Genomic DNA, 16,032 nt, shown 5'->3' with positions numbered 1-16,032 from the left:
GCAAGATTCTGATTACGGTTCTTTTAAGTGGTGAGGACCGTGTGCACTCAATATCTAGAGAAACAGCTTTCTAAATGAATATTCAAATGTTACTGTGGTGACACCCTTTCCTATCATGATTTTGCTTAAATTTGCACCATTCAAATCCTGTTTAACTGGAGTAAGCTAGTTGCCCCACAGCAGTTCTGAGAAATTAGGGTGTGTCTGAAATGCCTGTACTCTTTATTGTGTAACCTATCAGAATCTTCAATACACAGAGCCTCGCAATTAACTATTTTAAAAAAAATGTTTTTATTGGAAGTTTTCATTTATGTCAGGGAAGTCTAAACGGGTAAAAGGGATACGGGGAACAGGTAGGGAGGTAGGAAAGTGGATTTGGGACCAGGAAGAGATCAGCCATGAATGACGGAACAGGCTCGACGAGCTGAACTGCCTGCTTACCCTCCTAATTCCTATGTTCTTATGTAAGCATCCTACAATTCAATTGTACAACTGCATTACTCATAACGGAGATTATAAATAATTTGCAGCCTTGTTCTGTACATGTGGTTGAAATTCACATTAGTGTTATCAGACAAAAACAAAGAGCAAAAAAAAACATATGACAGTAGAGATAAGTGGTCTATTTACATTGCAGTGATCAGCTTGGTGTGGATATGATCCGAGCTGCTCCTTTGTGGCCCTCAGTGTGTTGTACAGCCTTCTCCTCACTGTGGGTGCCCTCCCTCCCCCCTACTTCCCTTCTCAGCTTGTCCGCCCCCCCCCCCCCCTCCCCCCACACGTCTTCGAAGAGGCTGGCGAATTGTTTCCATGTGTGATGGAACCCTTCCTCTGATCCCCCAATGCCGAATTTTATTCTTTCCAATTTTAGAAGCTCCGCTAGGTCTGACAGCCAGTCTGACGCCTTGGACGGTGCTGCTGACCTCCATTCAAGCATGAGTGTTCGCCAGGCAATCAGGGAGGAAAACGCCCTCCCCACAAAGGGCTCTGAATTCTCCAATACCCTGAAGACTGCCGCTAACGGGCATCGATTCATCTTCACCCCAATCATTTTGGACATGGCCGTGATAAAGGCGGTCCAGAACCCAATGACTTTGGAGGAGGACCACAACATGTGGTGTGGCTGGCCGGACTTCCCCTGATACCGCTCAGCCCTGTGAACAATTGCGTGGAGTTTAACCTGTGCAGAGTTTCGATCCAGAATCCTCCCCCTATTTCCATGCCTAGTTCCTCCCTTCATTTCTATAGCGTATCGTCCAGTAGGACTCTCCTAACAGTTGCCTGTATATGTCGCCACTTTTACCGTCCCTTAACAAGTCCGGCGTTAGCAGTCTGTCTAGCAGTGTGTGTCTGGGTATCTGGGAGAGTGTCGTGGTCTCCTTGCAAAGGAAGTCCCGCATCTGCAGGTACCGGAGCTCATTCCCTTCGGGAGTTGGAGCTTCTTGGTTAGCTCCCCCAGGGTCTGTCATCCACTAACATGTCTCTTACCGTCAGTATCCCTTCGTCCTCTTTCCACGTTTTGAAGGTGCCATCTATTTTGGCCGGCATAAATTTGAGATTCCTGCAGATTTGGGCCGCAACAGGGACACGATTCTCCGCTCCCCACGCCGGGTGGGAGAATCACGGGAGGGCCGCTCTGGCACCCCTCGCGATTCTCCCACCCCTGCTCGGAGAATCGACGCTCGCCGTTTTTCCCAGCGACCGGCGATTCTCCGGCCCGAATGGGCCGAGAGACCACCCCTGGTCGCTGCCGGCGTGAACATCGCGCAAAAGGTGAGTTTGGGGCCTGTGGGGGGCGGAGAGGGGATTGAACACCACGGCCGTGCTCGGTAGGTGCCCACCGATCGTCGGGCCGGCGTCTCCAAGAGACGCACTCCTTCCCCTCTGCCGCCCCGCAAGATCAAGCCGGGGCAGCGGAGGGGAAGACGGCAGCCACGCATGCGCGGGTGACATCACTAAGGCGCCGCCGCGTCATTATCGGCGCGCCGCCTTGACGCCAGCATCAAGGCCCAGCGGCCGAGCTCCACGAAATGCCGCTCCTACCCCCCCCCCCGAGAATAGACGGCGAGGAGCGGACTCCGACGCCGTTGTGAAACACTCCGGGTTTCACGACGGCGTCAGCCGTTGCGGAGAATTCCGCCCCAGATGTGCCACCCAGGTTAAAGTGGTGTCTGAGCTGGTTCCAGCTCTTAAATATGGCTACTACTACCGGGCTTGAATGCTTGGCTGGGGGGGAATGGCAGTGAGGCAGTGGTCAGCGCCCAGAGGGACGTTCTCCATCTGCACCCATTCACCCTCCAGATCTCTCAACCATCCCCACCACTCTCCTGTGTTTGCTGCCCAATGATTCTTGCAATTTACTGAATCAAGTGCTTTGGTCAGATCGACAAATGCAACAAAGAGTTCTTGGTGTTGTGTTCAACATTTCTCTTGGTTTTGTCTGGCAACAAAGACCACGCCAGTGGTTCCGCTTGAAGGTGTAAAGCTACACTGCATCTCTTGGAGGATTTCTTCAGCCACCGAAAGTAGATGATTCATGAGAATGCATGTCAGGATTCTCCTGCTGTAGACAAGAGGAAAATATCTTGATAGTCTCTACAGCATGATTTATAACTCTGCTTGAAAATAGCTACAAATATCCCATTCCTGAAGTTGGTCTGCGGAGTTCTTCTTCCTCCCAAATCTATAAGATGAATACATGGAGTCTTGATGTGAGCAATAGTCCACCTGCATTGAAGACCTTAGCTGGAATATCATCGGAGCCACAGGCTATTGTTGTTTTTCATCCATTTGATTGCTTGTTGTAGTTCCCTTATCAATGGTGGTTCACCCACAGGGTGGATTCCAGCACAGGGCACTGGAAAACAGCCTGGAGAATATCAGTTGCTAGTGTGGATTCACTGTTGAGGTCTGGTCAACATGTTATTTCCAGTGTTGACAGATGGTATTGTCATCCTTCTGAAGAGAAATGCCATCCTGCAAGTGAAGGGTATTTTGTTCATGTGATATTGGTCGATAGATGGCCCTGGTGCTTCAAAAATCTTTGCATGTCATAATGGTGAGCATAATTGTTGGATCTCAGGCTCCCTCTTCCCACATCTTGCCATTTATCTTATGGACTTGTCTTTGGTTATCAGCCTTGAGCTGTTGGAATGCTGCCTTCTTGATTTGCAGCCTTGGGCTATTGTGCCAGGTAATATGAAGGTTGCCCGCTTTTTTTCCAGGGGGGTCTCATATTTCTACATAATTTAGGGCAGTACGGTAGCGAGCACTGCTGTCTCACGGCGCCGAAGTCCCAGATTCGATCCATGTGGAGTTTGCACATTCTCCACGTGTTTGCGTGGGTTTTGCCCCCACAACCCAAAAGATGTGCAGGGTTGGTGGATTTGCCATGTTAAATTGCCCCTTAATTAGAAAATATCATAGATTATCATAGAATTTACAGTGCAGAAGGAGGCCATTCGGCCCATCGAGTCTGCACCGGCTCTTGGAAAGAGCACCCTACCCAAGGTCAACACCTCCACCCTATCCCCAGAACCCAGTAACCCCACCCAACACTAAGGGCAATTTTGGACACTAAGGGCAATTTATCATGGCCAATCCACCTAACCTGCACATCTTTGGACTGTGGGAGGAAACCGGAGCACCCGGAGGAAACCCACGCACACACGGGGAGGATGTGCAGACTCCGCACAGACAGTGACCCAAGCCGGAATCGAACCTGGGACCCTGGAGCTGTGAAGCAATTGTGCTATCCACAATGGTCCCGTGCTGCCCTGAAGTGGGTACTCTAAAATTATTTTTAAAATAAAAAATGATTATATTTTCCAGACTGGTAATGACTCTCTCTTCGGTCTTGTAGCTTTAGGGCTGAGACATGAATTTTCTTCCTCTTGGACCTTTGGGTCTTGGAATGTCTTAGCGTTAGGTGGATGTTCAGAACCAATCACTGTTCCGTGTAAGAACACTATTCACAACGCCCTATGCTGCTCTTGCTCATATATTGCTTGTTTGGCCCTTGTTGCGCACTGCAACCAATCACTATTTGTTGATGTACCATTTGGCAATGTACTCTGTCGATTATTCTTTTTGTTTACTATGTATGTACTGTGTACGTTCCCTTGGCTGCCGAAAAATATTTTTCACTGTATATCGGTACATGTGACAATAAATATCAATCAGTCTCCTGTGTGGATTGAGTGGTAAAGACTACACTTAGATCTTTAACTCTACAAATGACAGAACCCAGGTGATGCCAATCTATGATCGAGGTGCCTCCATGTAGTTTTGTATTTGACCTTCTGACAGAAAAGATTGTTTATTATAATGAATCCATGCTGAGCACACCTTTTCTGCAGGAGACACCATTTGTATAGGCTTTTCAACTTGTTTTTCCCAATGGTATTAATCCAGATATACAGTAACAACCAGCCCTGGCATCGTCCCCCAGAAAGATAGTCTCTTCTTTTGGGATGACAGTGAGGACTTCATTAATGCCACAATAGAACTTTTCCTTAACGTCTTCATCGGAGGCAAGGTTTGGAGCATGAGCACTGATGGCGGTGACACATTATGCTTGAGCTTAGGTGAAGTGTCATAATTGGGGAATTTTGGTAGGGCATTCAAGATGCTATTGTGTGTGGCAAAACCAACTCTATGAAAATGAGGGTCGCTGTCGGGTCTTTCATTTCCAGTAGAAGGCAATCTTTCCTGTTAGTTTCTTCAGCTTTTGCCCCTTCGCAGAAAGACGGATCTCACTGAGGATGGAGATTTCAACTTGGAAGTCTTGATAGGTCATGTGATATGATTGAAGTACCTCTTTCCAGATGGTTACTCTTGAGATTATCCATGAGTGTACTAATATTCCAAGTTGCAAAATTTAAAGTTTTCTTTCTTTGACCATAAAATAATGATCCATAGGGTATGGTTCCCCAGCAGGAGAAAATAGGACAGTCTATTTTTAGGCCACTTTTTCTGGTGCCCCCTCTCCTTTGGGGTGACAGGAGGATATCCTGAAGGGGACTGCTCAGCCAAAGATACCGCTGCCCAAAGACACCTCTGTCCCAACACAGGTGTCCAATAACCTTTATTACCTGTGCACAGATTCTCAACTAGGGGCTCCCAGGTTTATAGCCCAATTCTCCACTGCCACAAGATGTAACAAAAGAAGCATGCATGTGACTTTGTTTAACCTTGGGGTGCTGTGATTGCCCTTGTGATCTTGATGGTTTGGTGGCAAGGTTTTGACAATATGTTGTACCACGATGACCGAGGCCACATTGTCGTTGCAGGGTTTTGCAGCCCGTGAAACACAGGCTTCTTTTGCCTTTTCTGCAATTGAGAACTTTTTGGGCTGAATTTCCCTGGCAACCCCAAGGACTTTGTCGTCATTTTCGGCTCCACCAGGTGTAAGGAGCTCCTGACGGCATCACTCAAGGAATCTTCTGAGAAGTGCTCCACCATGTCAAGGAGGCTATCACAAAGGGTCTCCTCTTTTAAGACCCCACGTAAAAACACCTTTTCAACCGAGCTGTGTGTCAATTATGTTGGCTGTCTGTCAATTATTTTTCTGTTTAAATTTCTGGGTACTGACTTTGTATTTTTTTAATGTCAACAATATCATATGGAAATTGCAGCAAAAGTACACATCACAGATTGCACATATCGCTTTCATGGCAGCCAGTTTCATTCAATGATTTATTTTCTACAATCAGCAATTTCAATAAATAAATAATATTCTTGCTCAATGTCCTTACCTGTGCATATTGCAACAATTTATCTGTAGCTAGAAGATCTTTGTTCCAGATCAAATTTTCACACATGTCCAGTAGTTCTTTGTCTATGTCATCATAAACAGGCAACTTTCCAGCATTCACAATTCCCATATCCATCCCTGCCTAAGGAGAGATTTAGAACAAATGTGAAGTGAGAAATTGCTACAAATGGGATAAAGTCAATAAAATTACATTGAACTGTAACAGGTTCTAGCCGAAAATGTACATTAATCACTGTTCTATTAATGGTCCTTGAAGGTCTGATTATAAAAAGTCAAACTCCAACCATATATTGTATTTAGAGATAATTATTCTTGATATTACTATCTAAACTGATGGAATTAATGTGCTTGAAAGAGTATCATTTGAATTTTCTTTTTAACCTTTATAGAATGGTACAGGAACACGCCATGCAAGGCTTCACGGATTGCCTCCATTCCTCGAAATGAGAAGGACAAATTAGAAAGACCACCACTGATTCTAGCACCTGGTAACGTTCTCTGTAACGAGAAAAGGACAAACGATCAATGAAAGAAACAACGGCAACCAATAGAAATGTGAAGAGAAATTATGAACCAATGCATTGTTCGAAACAGGTGCCTTTGCCTGCAAATCATGTCCACATGTTTTCGGCGTGATCAAGATTGAGGGGTTCTGGCAGGGGTTCTCGGATATTACATCCGAGGTTTTGGGGGTGAGGGTAGTCCCCAGTCCAGAGGGGGATATTTGGCGTGTTGGAAGACCCGGGAGTGCAGGGGGCAAGAGAGGCCAATGTATTGGCCTTTGCCTCCCTGATAGCCCGGGGACAGGTTTTATGTTGGAGGGACTCAGAGCTGCCAAAGGTGAGCGACCTGGCAGAATTCCTGCAGTTGTAGAAGATCAAGTCTGCTTTGCGAGTGTCAGTTGATGGATTCACTCGAAAGCCGTTCATCGATTTCTTCGAAGAGGATTGAGTGGTTGGGGGGGGGGGGGGGGTTCCCCAATTAAGGGGCAATTTAGCGTGGTCAATCCACCTAACCAGCACATCTTTGAACTGTAAAGATGAAACCTACGCAGACACGGGGAGAATGTGCAAACTCCATACGGACAGACCGGGGCCAGGATCGAACCAGGTCCTCAGCGCCGTGGGCAGGGTTGGGGTTATTTACTGGGTTGATGTGTTGTTTTTCTGATGCCCTTTGGTTGTTCTTTTGCTATTTTTGTATATTTATATTATTGTTGAAAAGGCTTGAATAAAAATATTTAATAAAAGAAACAGGCGCCTTAGTTCACTTCTTAAAGCTTCCCTTTAAATAAATAGCTTCCCTTTAAATAATTATTTCCATTGTTATTCACATACTGAATTTCAATGAAATCATATCTCCATCCTGTAAAATAATTTCAGCTCCATTTGTTATGAACTGATTTCAGCTTCTCACTGTAGTCTTTAAATACACTGTAGCTTTGATATATGCACTTACCTTTATAATTGAAGTGGCCTTCATAAAGTTTTCAGCATACAGATTATGCTCCTCCATTCCTGTTCCAATTGTCAGTATATTTGGATCAAATATTATATCATTAGGATTAAATTTCACTTTGCTCACAAGCAGGCCATAGGCCCTGGTACATATTTCCACTTTATCTTCAATCTCAGTTGCCTAACAAGAGAACACAAATCTTAGTAATATGACTTCACTTTGCTTCATCTGTAAATACTCATTATTAATCAAGATATATTTGCAGTAAAAACTCTTATTATTAATCAAAATATATTAACTTGCAATAGTTCATTTATCAAGCTGCAATTTCAGAGCATGATCATACTGTTGCCTCCAAGTTATGACTTTGGAAATTGCAATTCTTTTTATTCATAAAAATTGTGCCAGCTTCATTGACAATTTTTTAAAAAGATTCCAATTAAGAGGCAATTTAGCGTGGTCAATCCAGCTACCCTGCACATCTTTTTGGGTTGTGCGGTTGAGACCCACGCAGACACGGGGAGAATATGCAAACTCCACACGGACAGTGACCTGGGGCTAGGATCAAACCCGGGTCCTCAGCACCGTGAGGCAGCAATGAACTTACATTTCACATATGATACACTTCTTGTTCAAAGTTACCAATAGCTGCCTCACATATGCAGTCACCTCAGTACGATGTGATGGGTCACTTTACATGAAGAGACTTCAAAAAAAGCAAATAGAATCCCAAAGAGCAATATTTAGATTCTTAGACATAATGCTATATGTTCTGTAACAGACAGCCACATGTCCGATTGATGACTGACATAAAAGGTACGTGGCATGAAATGTTCTGAGACCCTGCACCACGTTTGCATGCAGGATATGACAGGAAATTATGGGCTGTAAACCTTCAATCTTCTGAGTAACTGATCATTGCAAGCAAACTCCCAGCCCTGCTTATCCCAACGCCTGGTGGCACAGGGCTTCCAGTAATTTTAACCATGGTACCTGAGTGAACAATCAATCACGATGACAGTTTAGTGTAGTAATGGGTTTTGCCACTAGATGTCATCAGTTTACTGAGCATAAATGTCATGGCTAGAATTTCATGGTTGTATGCCATGGTTGTAAAATTCGTCAGGTGGCCTTCCTGCCACCCCCTACCTGTCCTAAATTTCTATTGCGGAGGGCACCCTCACCACATTTAAGGCCTGTAAGTGAAGAATTATTGGCCACTTACAGTCTGACCTCAATTTTTGCTCGGGCCTCAATCGTGAGGTGGAGGGGTGAACGCCTCCCTCGTTGACAGCTTTTCCACATCAGACACCCTCCAATATTTGACACCCCGGTGCTTCCTAGCTCACCTGGCCTTTGCTGTCCCTCTCCACCACTAACCCCAGGCCTCTCCTCCCATCCCCATCACAAGGTCCCCGAACTCACCCCCATCTTGGCTCCAAACGTCAGGATCTGGGGACTGCTTGTTGTTGCAGCGGTGGCCACCACTCCTGGAGGGGCTATGCCAGGACTATAGATGTGCTGACAAATGGCTGTGGGGCAGTTGGCATTGGCGCGGATGTATTCCTTGCTTATTCTTCAGGTGGCAGGGTGGGAAAATCCCTCCACCTCTAAAATACTAACCCATATCCTGGCAACAAATGTTTTCACTAACTTCGGGAGGTTGGACATCATTTCTGCACAACCTGTTCTTCTATTTTAACTCCTTGAATCCTGAACTGAGCTCCTGATAATTGGAAATGTACAGATTCTTTTAGGAACCTTGAGGTCAGATTGATACATAGATTGTGCCATGAAGTAACTCATCAACTTCTTTCCAAAGTCGAAAATCTATTTATGGATCTTGAACGCAAGTTCAAAGTAGAATAAAAAGGAACAAAATCATGATCCCCGATGGGAGCTCCTCCACGTTCAGTTGCTCCACTGAACACAGCGGGACCAATTTCAAATCGTCCTTTCTCCTTTTCCCCCTTAATGCTCTCGCTCCCTCAAAAAATAACGGAGAAAGGAAAAAGCGGGAGAAGAGAACAACAACGGTGTCAAACTCCAGTGACTCTCCCCCCCCCCCCCCCCCACTCGTAAAGATCCAGAGTTAAAGGCGCTGGAACCAAACGCAGCAGATTGTCTCTTTTAAGAGCGAAAGTCCAAGAACGTCCCCGATATTTTTTTCCCCCCTTCCTTCCCCCCCCCAAAGAAAGAGGGAAAGTCAAAGGCTTCAATGGTACCAATCTCCAGTGAATTCTTTTTTCTCAAAAAAGAGGGAAAGAGCGAAAATTCAAGAATGTTGACGCAAGCCACTAATCTTGCAACCACCCACTCCTTCCGACATTTAATAAGTAAGATCCAAGGATCATTGTAGAATGCAGCAAGGAGCGTTTGACCATATGTTTGCTGTTTAACCCAACTCTCTTACCTGCCCTTTCTCGTCAAATGCCATTATCACAACAGCAGCCCCAAATCGTTTAATGATGCGTGCCTTTTGCAGAAAGTCTTCCTCTCCTTCCTTCAAACTGATGCTATTCACGATGCACTTGCCCTGGCAACATTTCAACCCCGCTTCAATCACAGCAAAATTAGAAGAATCAATGCACAATGGAACCTTCAACAGAAAAACAAAGTAGTTACTGTTGACCTAAGTTGTTTCATTTCATAGTCATGAAATAGGATCATACAATGGCACAGGAGTCCATTTGGCCCATTGTGTCTGTGGTGCCCCCCCCCCCCTGTCTTTTCCTAGCAAGTTTTTTCTCTACACATAATTACCCAAACCTCTTTCGAAAGCCACAGTTGAATTTCTCTCCACCACACTCTTCTGGAATTGTTTTCCAGATCCTAACCACACGCTTCATAAAAAAAGATTTTGCTATCGGCATAAATCGGTGTCCTCTTGTTCTCGATCCTTTCACCCGTGAGGACAGTTTCTCCCTCTCTACTCTGTACAAAGCCCTCATGATTTTGTATACATCCAGCAAATCTCCTGTCAGTCTTCACTCCTCCTAGGAGAACCACCCCAGCTTCTCCAATCTATCCACGTAATTGAAGTTCCTCATTCCTGGAACCATTCTTTTGAATCTTTTCTGCACCCCCTCCAATGCCTCACATCCTTCCTAAAGCATGGTGCCCAGAACTGGTTGCAACACTCCAACTGAGGTCGAATCAGTGTTTTATGCAGGTTATCAAAACTTCCTTGCTTTTGTACTCCACGCCCCTATTTTAAAGCCCAGAATTCTGTAGGCTTTATGGACAGCTTTCACAACCTACACTTCCATTTTCACTGATTGGTGCGCTTATACCCCCTTGAGAATTGTATCTTTTATTTTATATTGCCTAGCCTCATTCTGCCTAACAAAATGAATCACTTGCACTTTCCTGGATTAAATTTCATCTGTCAGTTGTTTGCCCATTTCACCAGTCTTTCTATGTCCTTTGAAGTTTAGAGTACAGTATGGTCAATTAACATTTAATCACACCATTCAAGTCGAGATTCTGGTCGACCACCTGCTTTTTTTTATCATAATGTTCCTGCTCTACTGAATTTCGAACATATTTGTTGCCTTTAGGCAATTACTGTACTTACCTTGGCAATATCCGGTTCTGTTGCAACAAGGTTACAAAATCTGGTCATGGCATTCTTGCCGTCTAACATTCCATCATCCATGTTGATGTCCAAGATTTGAGCTCCCATTTTCACTTGGGATTTTGCTACGTTCAAGGCTTCCTACAATTGGGATTAGTTAAACAACTAATTAATCTTTAATCTCTTATAGGAAAATGACATGTCAGCCCACTGTCTACGTCAATCCTCTTCCTCTATGACCTGTCAATGATTTGGTTCTGAGAAAAGTGGCAACTTTCCCAAGTACCACACATTTCACTACATATTGATTTTTTAAAAAAAGTATACTATTTTCCTCTTGAACAAGACAAATGATTCAGAACATTACAGTCATTGACACCATATACTTCAGTTGCAGTCACACTGTCTGATGTAATGTAATGTAATGTAATGAGGTTACTGGTTAATATCAGGTCCAGTAGTGAGCACTGAACCCAGGTAGTGCAAGATATGCTCCAGGACGCTGTCCACTGGTCCACCAGATGTATACAGATGTAAGTTAAATGTATGGGTATAACACAGTGGCGTGCAGAGGTCTGGTGATGCCCGGGGCAAATCTTGATTGTATGCCCCAAAGACTCAAGTATAAGGCCTAATATACTGAGAAATATTATGAGAAAGGAAAACATTTTGAATATATAAACACAGATGAAACATGAAATAAACGCTTTATTCGATTTTAATATAAATCAATCAAATTTACATAGATTTACATAGAATTTACAGTGCAGAAGGAGGCCATTCAGCCCATCGAGTCTGCACCGGCTCCTGGCAAGAGCACCCTACCCAAGGTTAACACCTCCACCCTATCCCCATAACCCAGTAACCCCACCCAACACTAAGGGCAATTTTGGACACTAAGGGCAATTTTATCTTGGCCAATCCACCTAACCTGCACATCTTTGGACTGTGGGAGGAAACCGGAGCACCCGGAGGAAACCCACGCAGACACGGGGAGGATGTGCAGACTCCGCACAGACAGTGACCCAGCCGGGAACCGAACCTGGGACCCTGAAGCTGTGAAGCATTTATGCTAACCACCATGCTACTGTGCTGCCCCTGTCTCTGAGAATCTCCCATTTATAGGACTCTGGGCTTTAAGTATAAAGGGTAAGAGGGCAAAAGTTAAGAGGCCATGATGAATCTTTATAAAATACTGGCTCTGTCCCAAATGGGTGCCCCTGGCCCAAATGTCAAATTCTGGGAACGACAGTTTAGTAAGTTGACAACTATAGAGAGGGTGCAGAGAAGAGTTTAAAAATGGATCAAAAAATAAAGATAAAGAATAAATAAAACTCACCCATGGTGGCATTAATTGCCGTCGATTCGGGAGAATTCGCGCCCTTTTTGTTCACGCTCCAGCCGCCGAGTGCAAAGCCGCCTCTTCACCAGCGGCGACCGCGGTGCGCAGGCGCGCTCCGGCCAACCGCGGTGCGCAGGCGCGCTCCGGCCAACCGCGGTGCGCAGGCGCGCTCCGTTCTCTTCATGCTGCTGCCCCCATCCAATGGATGCCCGGGGCCAGCGCACCGTCGGCCCCCCCCCTCTGCACGCCGCTGGTATAACAGTAATCTATGTATCAGCCCAAAATCGTACGGTAGCACAGTGGTTAGCACTGTTGCTTCACAGCACCAGGGTCCCAGGTTTGATTCCCGGCTTGGGTCACTGTATGCGCAGAGTCTGCATGTTCTCCCCGTGTCTGCGTGGGTTTCTTCCCACAAGTCCCGAAAGACTTGCTTGTTAGGTGAATTGGACATTCTGAATTCTCCCTCTGTGTTCCCGAACAGGCGCGTGAATGTGGCAACTACGGGCTTTTCACAGTAACTTCATTGCAGTGTTAATGTAAGCCTACTTGTGACAATAAAGATTATTATTAAGTGGAAGTTACACACAAACCTCCTTCCTCACAGCTTTTGAGGCACTTTAGAATTATAGAATTCCTACAGTGCAGAAGGAGGCCATTTGGCCCATCGAGTCTACACTGACCCTCTGAAAGGGCATCCCACCCAGGCCCACCCCTGCACCCTTTCCCGGTAACCCACTTAACCTTTGGACACCAAGAGGTAATTTAGCATTGCCAATCCACCTAACCTGCACAACTTTGGACTATGGGAGGAAACCGGAACTCCTGAAGGAAACACACGCAGACTTGGGGAGAATGCAAACTCCACATAGACAGTCACCCAAGGCCAGAATGGAACCCGGGTCCCTGGCGTGTGAGGCAGCAGTGTCACCGTGTTGCCTTGGATTTATAGAAACTGAATATTGTTTTTTTTAAAACTCAATATTTACAGCAAAGAGAGATAAAAATGCACTTTACCTCATAATTACCTGCCATAATAAGTTTAGCAAAATTTCTAGATCCTGCCACATTACAACGTTCCCCAATGTTGACGAAGTTGGTGTATGGTCCAATTCTAAAAGGTTCAAGACCTAAGAAAGATAAAAAAGCCATCAGAAAATAAGTTAAAAGGGCTGCTTGAATGGATCTAGAGGCATTGCAGAGTAAAACAAATAGAAAAGGAGGCAGAAAATAAAAATAATAACTGCTATGTCTATTTGGTGAGCAGTACCACATGAATTGAGGGATATGGGATATAATGGGGTTGCTAATGAGATTTGGGGTACAAATTGAATTTAGGGAGAAGCGAGTATTTTGTTGCGTCTTCTCCAGGCACAGGAGTGGGGTGGGGAGGTTGCTATTCCCGGTGGCAACAACTCATTTTAGGTATCTGGGGGTGCAGGTAGCGTGGGATTGGGTACGACGTTGTAAGCTCAGGTTCAAGGGTTTGGTTCGGAGGGTGAAGGAGGACTTGTGGTGGCATAGTCTCCCCTTGTCGTTGGCAAGCCAGGTGTAGGCAGTGAAGAATAACATTTGGCCACGTTTTTGTTTCTGTTTCAGTGTTTGCCGGTCTTCTTTTTAACCAAACTCATTTTTTAAGGGAAAGGCTGGTCTCGTTGTCTGTGTGGGCAGGGAAGGTGGCTATGATAAGGAAAGCGGTGCTCCAAAGAGGGCGGCTATACTATTACTGGGTGGCAAACACAGAGAAGGTGCGGGCTGGAGTAGGGAGATGGAGGCTTGATGAGTGCGGATGGAGGGGGGTTCCTGTAAGGGGTCGGGGTTCTAGGCACTGACAATGGCGGCGTTACCATTTGTCCCAGGGAAATATTCAGGGAGTCCTGTGGTGACAGCCACACTGAAGCTTTTAGGCAATTCCAGCAACACTTTAAGTTGAGGGCAGGCTGGAGGGTGATGCCGATAAGAGGGAACCATGGGTTTCAGGCAGAAAAGATCGCTGCAAGGTTCTGGGGATGGGACAGAGGGGTGGAAGAAGTGAACGATTTGTTTTTGGAAGGGTGGTTCACAAGCTTGGAGGAGTTGGGGTGAAGTTTGGGCTCCAGCGTGAGAAGGGCTTCAGATACATGCGGGTGAGGAACTTGCGAGAAAGGTCTTCCCAAACTTTTTGGTGGCACAGTAACTTTGTTTCTGGTGGAGGTGTTGTTGGTGATGGGGCTGGAGGGTGGGGTCGATTTGGTGATTTACGGTAGGATCATGGAGGAGGATAAAGCGCCCATGGAAGGGACTACGGCCAAGTGGATGGGGGAGCTGGGGATGGCGTTTGGAGAAAGGATTATGGTGTGAGGGGTTACGGAGGGTTAATGCCTAAACTCCATGTGCGATGCTGGGGTTGATTCAATTAAACGTGGTGCACAGGCTGCACTTAACAAAGGCGAGGATGAGCCAGCTGTTTGAGGGTTAGAGGATAGCTGCGAACGGTGCGGGAGGGGCCTAGCTAATCGTGTTCATATGTTCTGGTCCTGCTCGAAGTTGGAGAAATTTTGGGGGTCGTTTTTTAGCACCATGTCAGAGGTCCTACAGGTAAATTTGGAGGCCTTATTCGGGGTGTCAGACCTATCGGAGTTGCATATAGCTGTGGGGGCAGATGTCTTGGCCTTCGCCTCGTTGGTCGCTCGCAGGCGGGTCCAGTTGGGGTGGAGGTCAGCTTCTCCCCCTCAGCCTTGGTGTGGCTGGGGGATTAAATGGAGTTCCTATACTTGGAGAAGGTGAAATTTGACCCGAGAGGATCAGATGAGGGTTCCACAGAGATTGGGTTTGTTTATCTTACACTATGGGGATCTGGTTGTCGTATAGGGTTATGTTGGGTTGGTGTTTATACTTTGTAAAAATGTAAATATTGAAAATTTGAATAAAAACATATATAGTTAAAAAATTATGGTCTAGTGTACTGGTACCTGAAGTCAAGCTTCTTCCCCAAAATTAGATCTTAATAATAATTATACATTTTCTGAATTCTTTAATTATCCAAAGAAAAAAGTTGACCCTACTGTCTACCTGACTCTCTAGACATGGCACAAATTGAATGGGACATGATAGGTTAGCACTCAGATATTTTTAAAAACCGACCTGTTGTCTATTTACCTGATAGTGTCAAGAAATCTCCAAAAACAGAGGGAGGAGGAATTCTCGGTCTACATTTTTGGACTGCTTCTGCTATTGCCCTAAAAATACAACAAGATGCAGAACATTTAATAAACAGTAAGAATAATTCACAATTACAAAGTATTATTCCTTGCGATACAGAGTTCCCATTCTAACTGCTCTCTGGTCTGGATAAAGAGGTTTCTCCTGAATTTCCTACTGGATTTTTTTAGTGATGATCTTATATCTCATTCAGGTCTCCCTTGCAAATGGAATTTTTCCCCCCCGCATCTACTCTACCACACCCTTTTATAAATTGAAAGCCCTTCAACAGCTCCCACTTCTATCTCCCCTTTTCTTGTGAAAAGAGCCCAAAGCTGGATCAATCTTTCTTAGTATCATCCCATGAAATCTCCTTTGCACTTTCTCTATATCCTTTTTCATAATATAGAAATCAGAACTGTTAACGATAATTAAAGTCTGGTCAAAAAACAAGGTGCAGAATAACTTTTAACATAACTTCCCTGATGTTCAAAACTCCTCTAATGTTCAGTACTCCTCCAGAAATTAAATTTAGTGTTTTGTTTGCTATTTTGATGGCCTTATTATCACTACTTTTAGTGAAATGAGTATTTGTGTTCTCAAATCCCTCTGTTTATCCACTCAATATAAATGCCTATTTTCCAATGAATATATGGCCTACTAACGCTCCCTGATAAAATGTACCAGCAGTTGGCATTCTTC

At 45.1% G+C, this 16,032-nt stretch overlaps 1 protein-coding gene across 4 annotated transcripts in view; it reads right to left on the bottom strand.

The window, feature by feature from the left end:
- mtr (5-methyltetrahydrofolate-homocysteine methyltransferase) overlaps positions 1 to 16,032 on the bottom strand; it is a 114,465-nt gene that overhangs the window by 54,047 nt on the left and 44,386 nt on the right. For 3 of the 4 annotated variants that reach the window (XM_038814423.1, XM_038814449.1, XM_038814431.1), the window contains 7 exons: positions 15,289 to 15,368; positions 13,168 to 13,280; positions 10,812 to 10,952; positions 9,648 to 9,833; positions 7,235 to 7,414; positions 6,158 to 6,274; positions 5,757 to 5,897 (listed from right to left, as the gene is read on the bottom strand). In XM_038814423.1, the coding sequence (XP_038670351.1) occupies positions 5,757 to 5,897; positions 6,158 to 6,274; positions 7,235 to 7,414; positions 9,648 to 9,833; positions 10,812 to 10,952; positions 13,168 to 13,280; positions 15,289 to 15,368 (958 nt within the window). The remainder of the gene's footprint in view (positions 1 to 5,756; positions 5,898 to 6,157; positions 6,275 to 7,234; positions 7,415 to 9,647; positions 9,834 to 10,811; positions 10,953 to 13,167; positions 13,281 to 15,288; positions 15,369 to 16,032) is intronic. The other variant, XM_038814440.1, reaches the window with a different exon arrangement.

This window comes from Scyliorhinus canicula, chromosome 1, assembly GCF_902713615.1.
Source record: "Scyliorhinus canicula chromosome 1, sScyCan1.1, whole genome shotgun sequence".
NCBI lineage: Eukaryota > Metazoa > Chordata > Chondrichthyes > Carcharhiniformes > Scyliorhinidae > Scyliorhinus > Scyliorhinus canicula.
The sequence above is the reverse complement of the archived record's forward strand: the minus strand, read 5'-3'. Positions and strand labels throughout refer to the sequence as shown.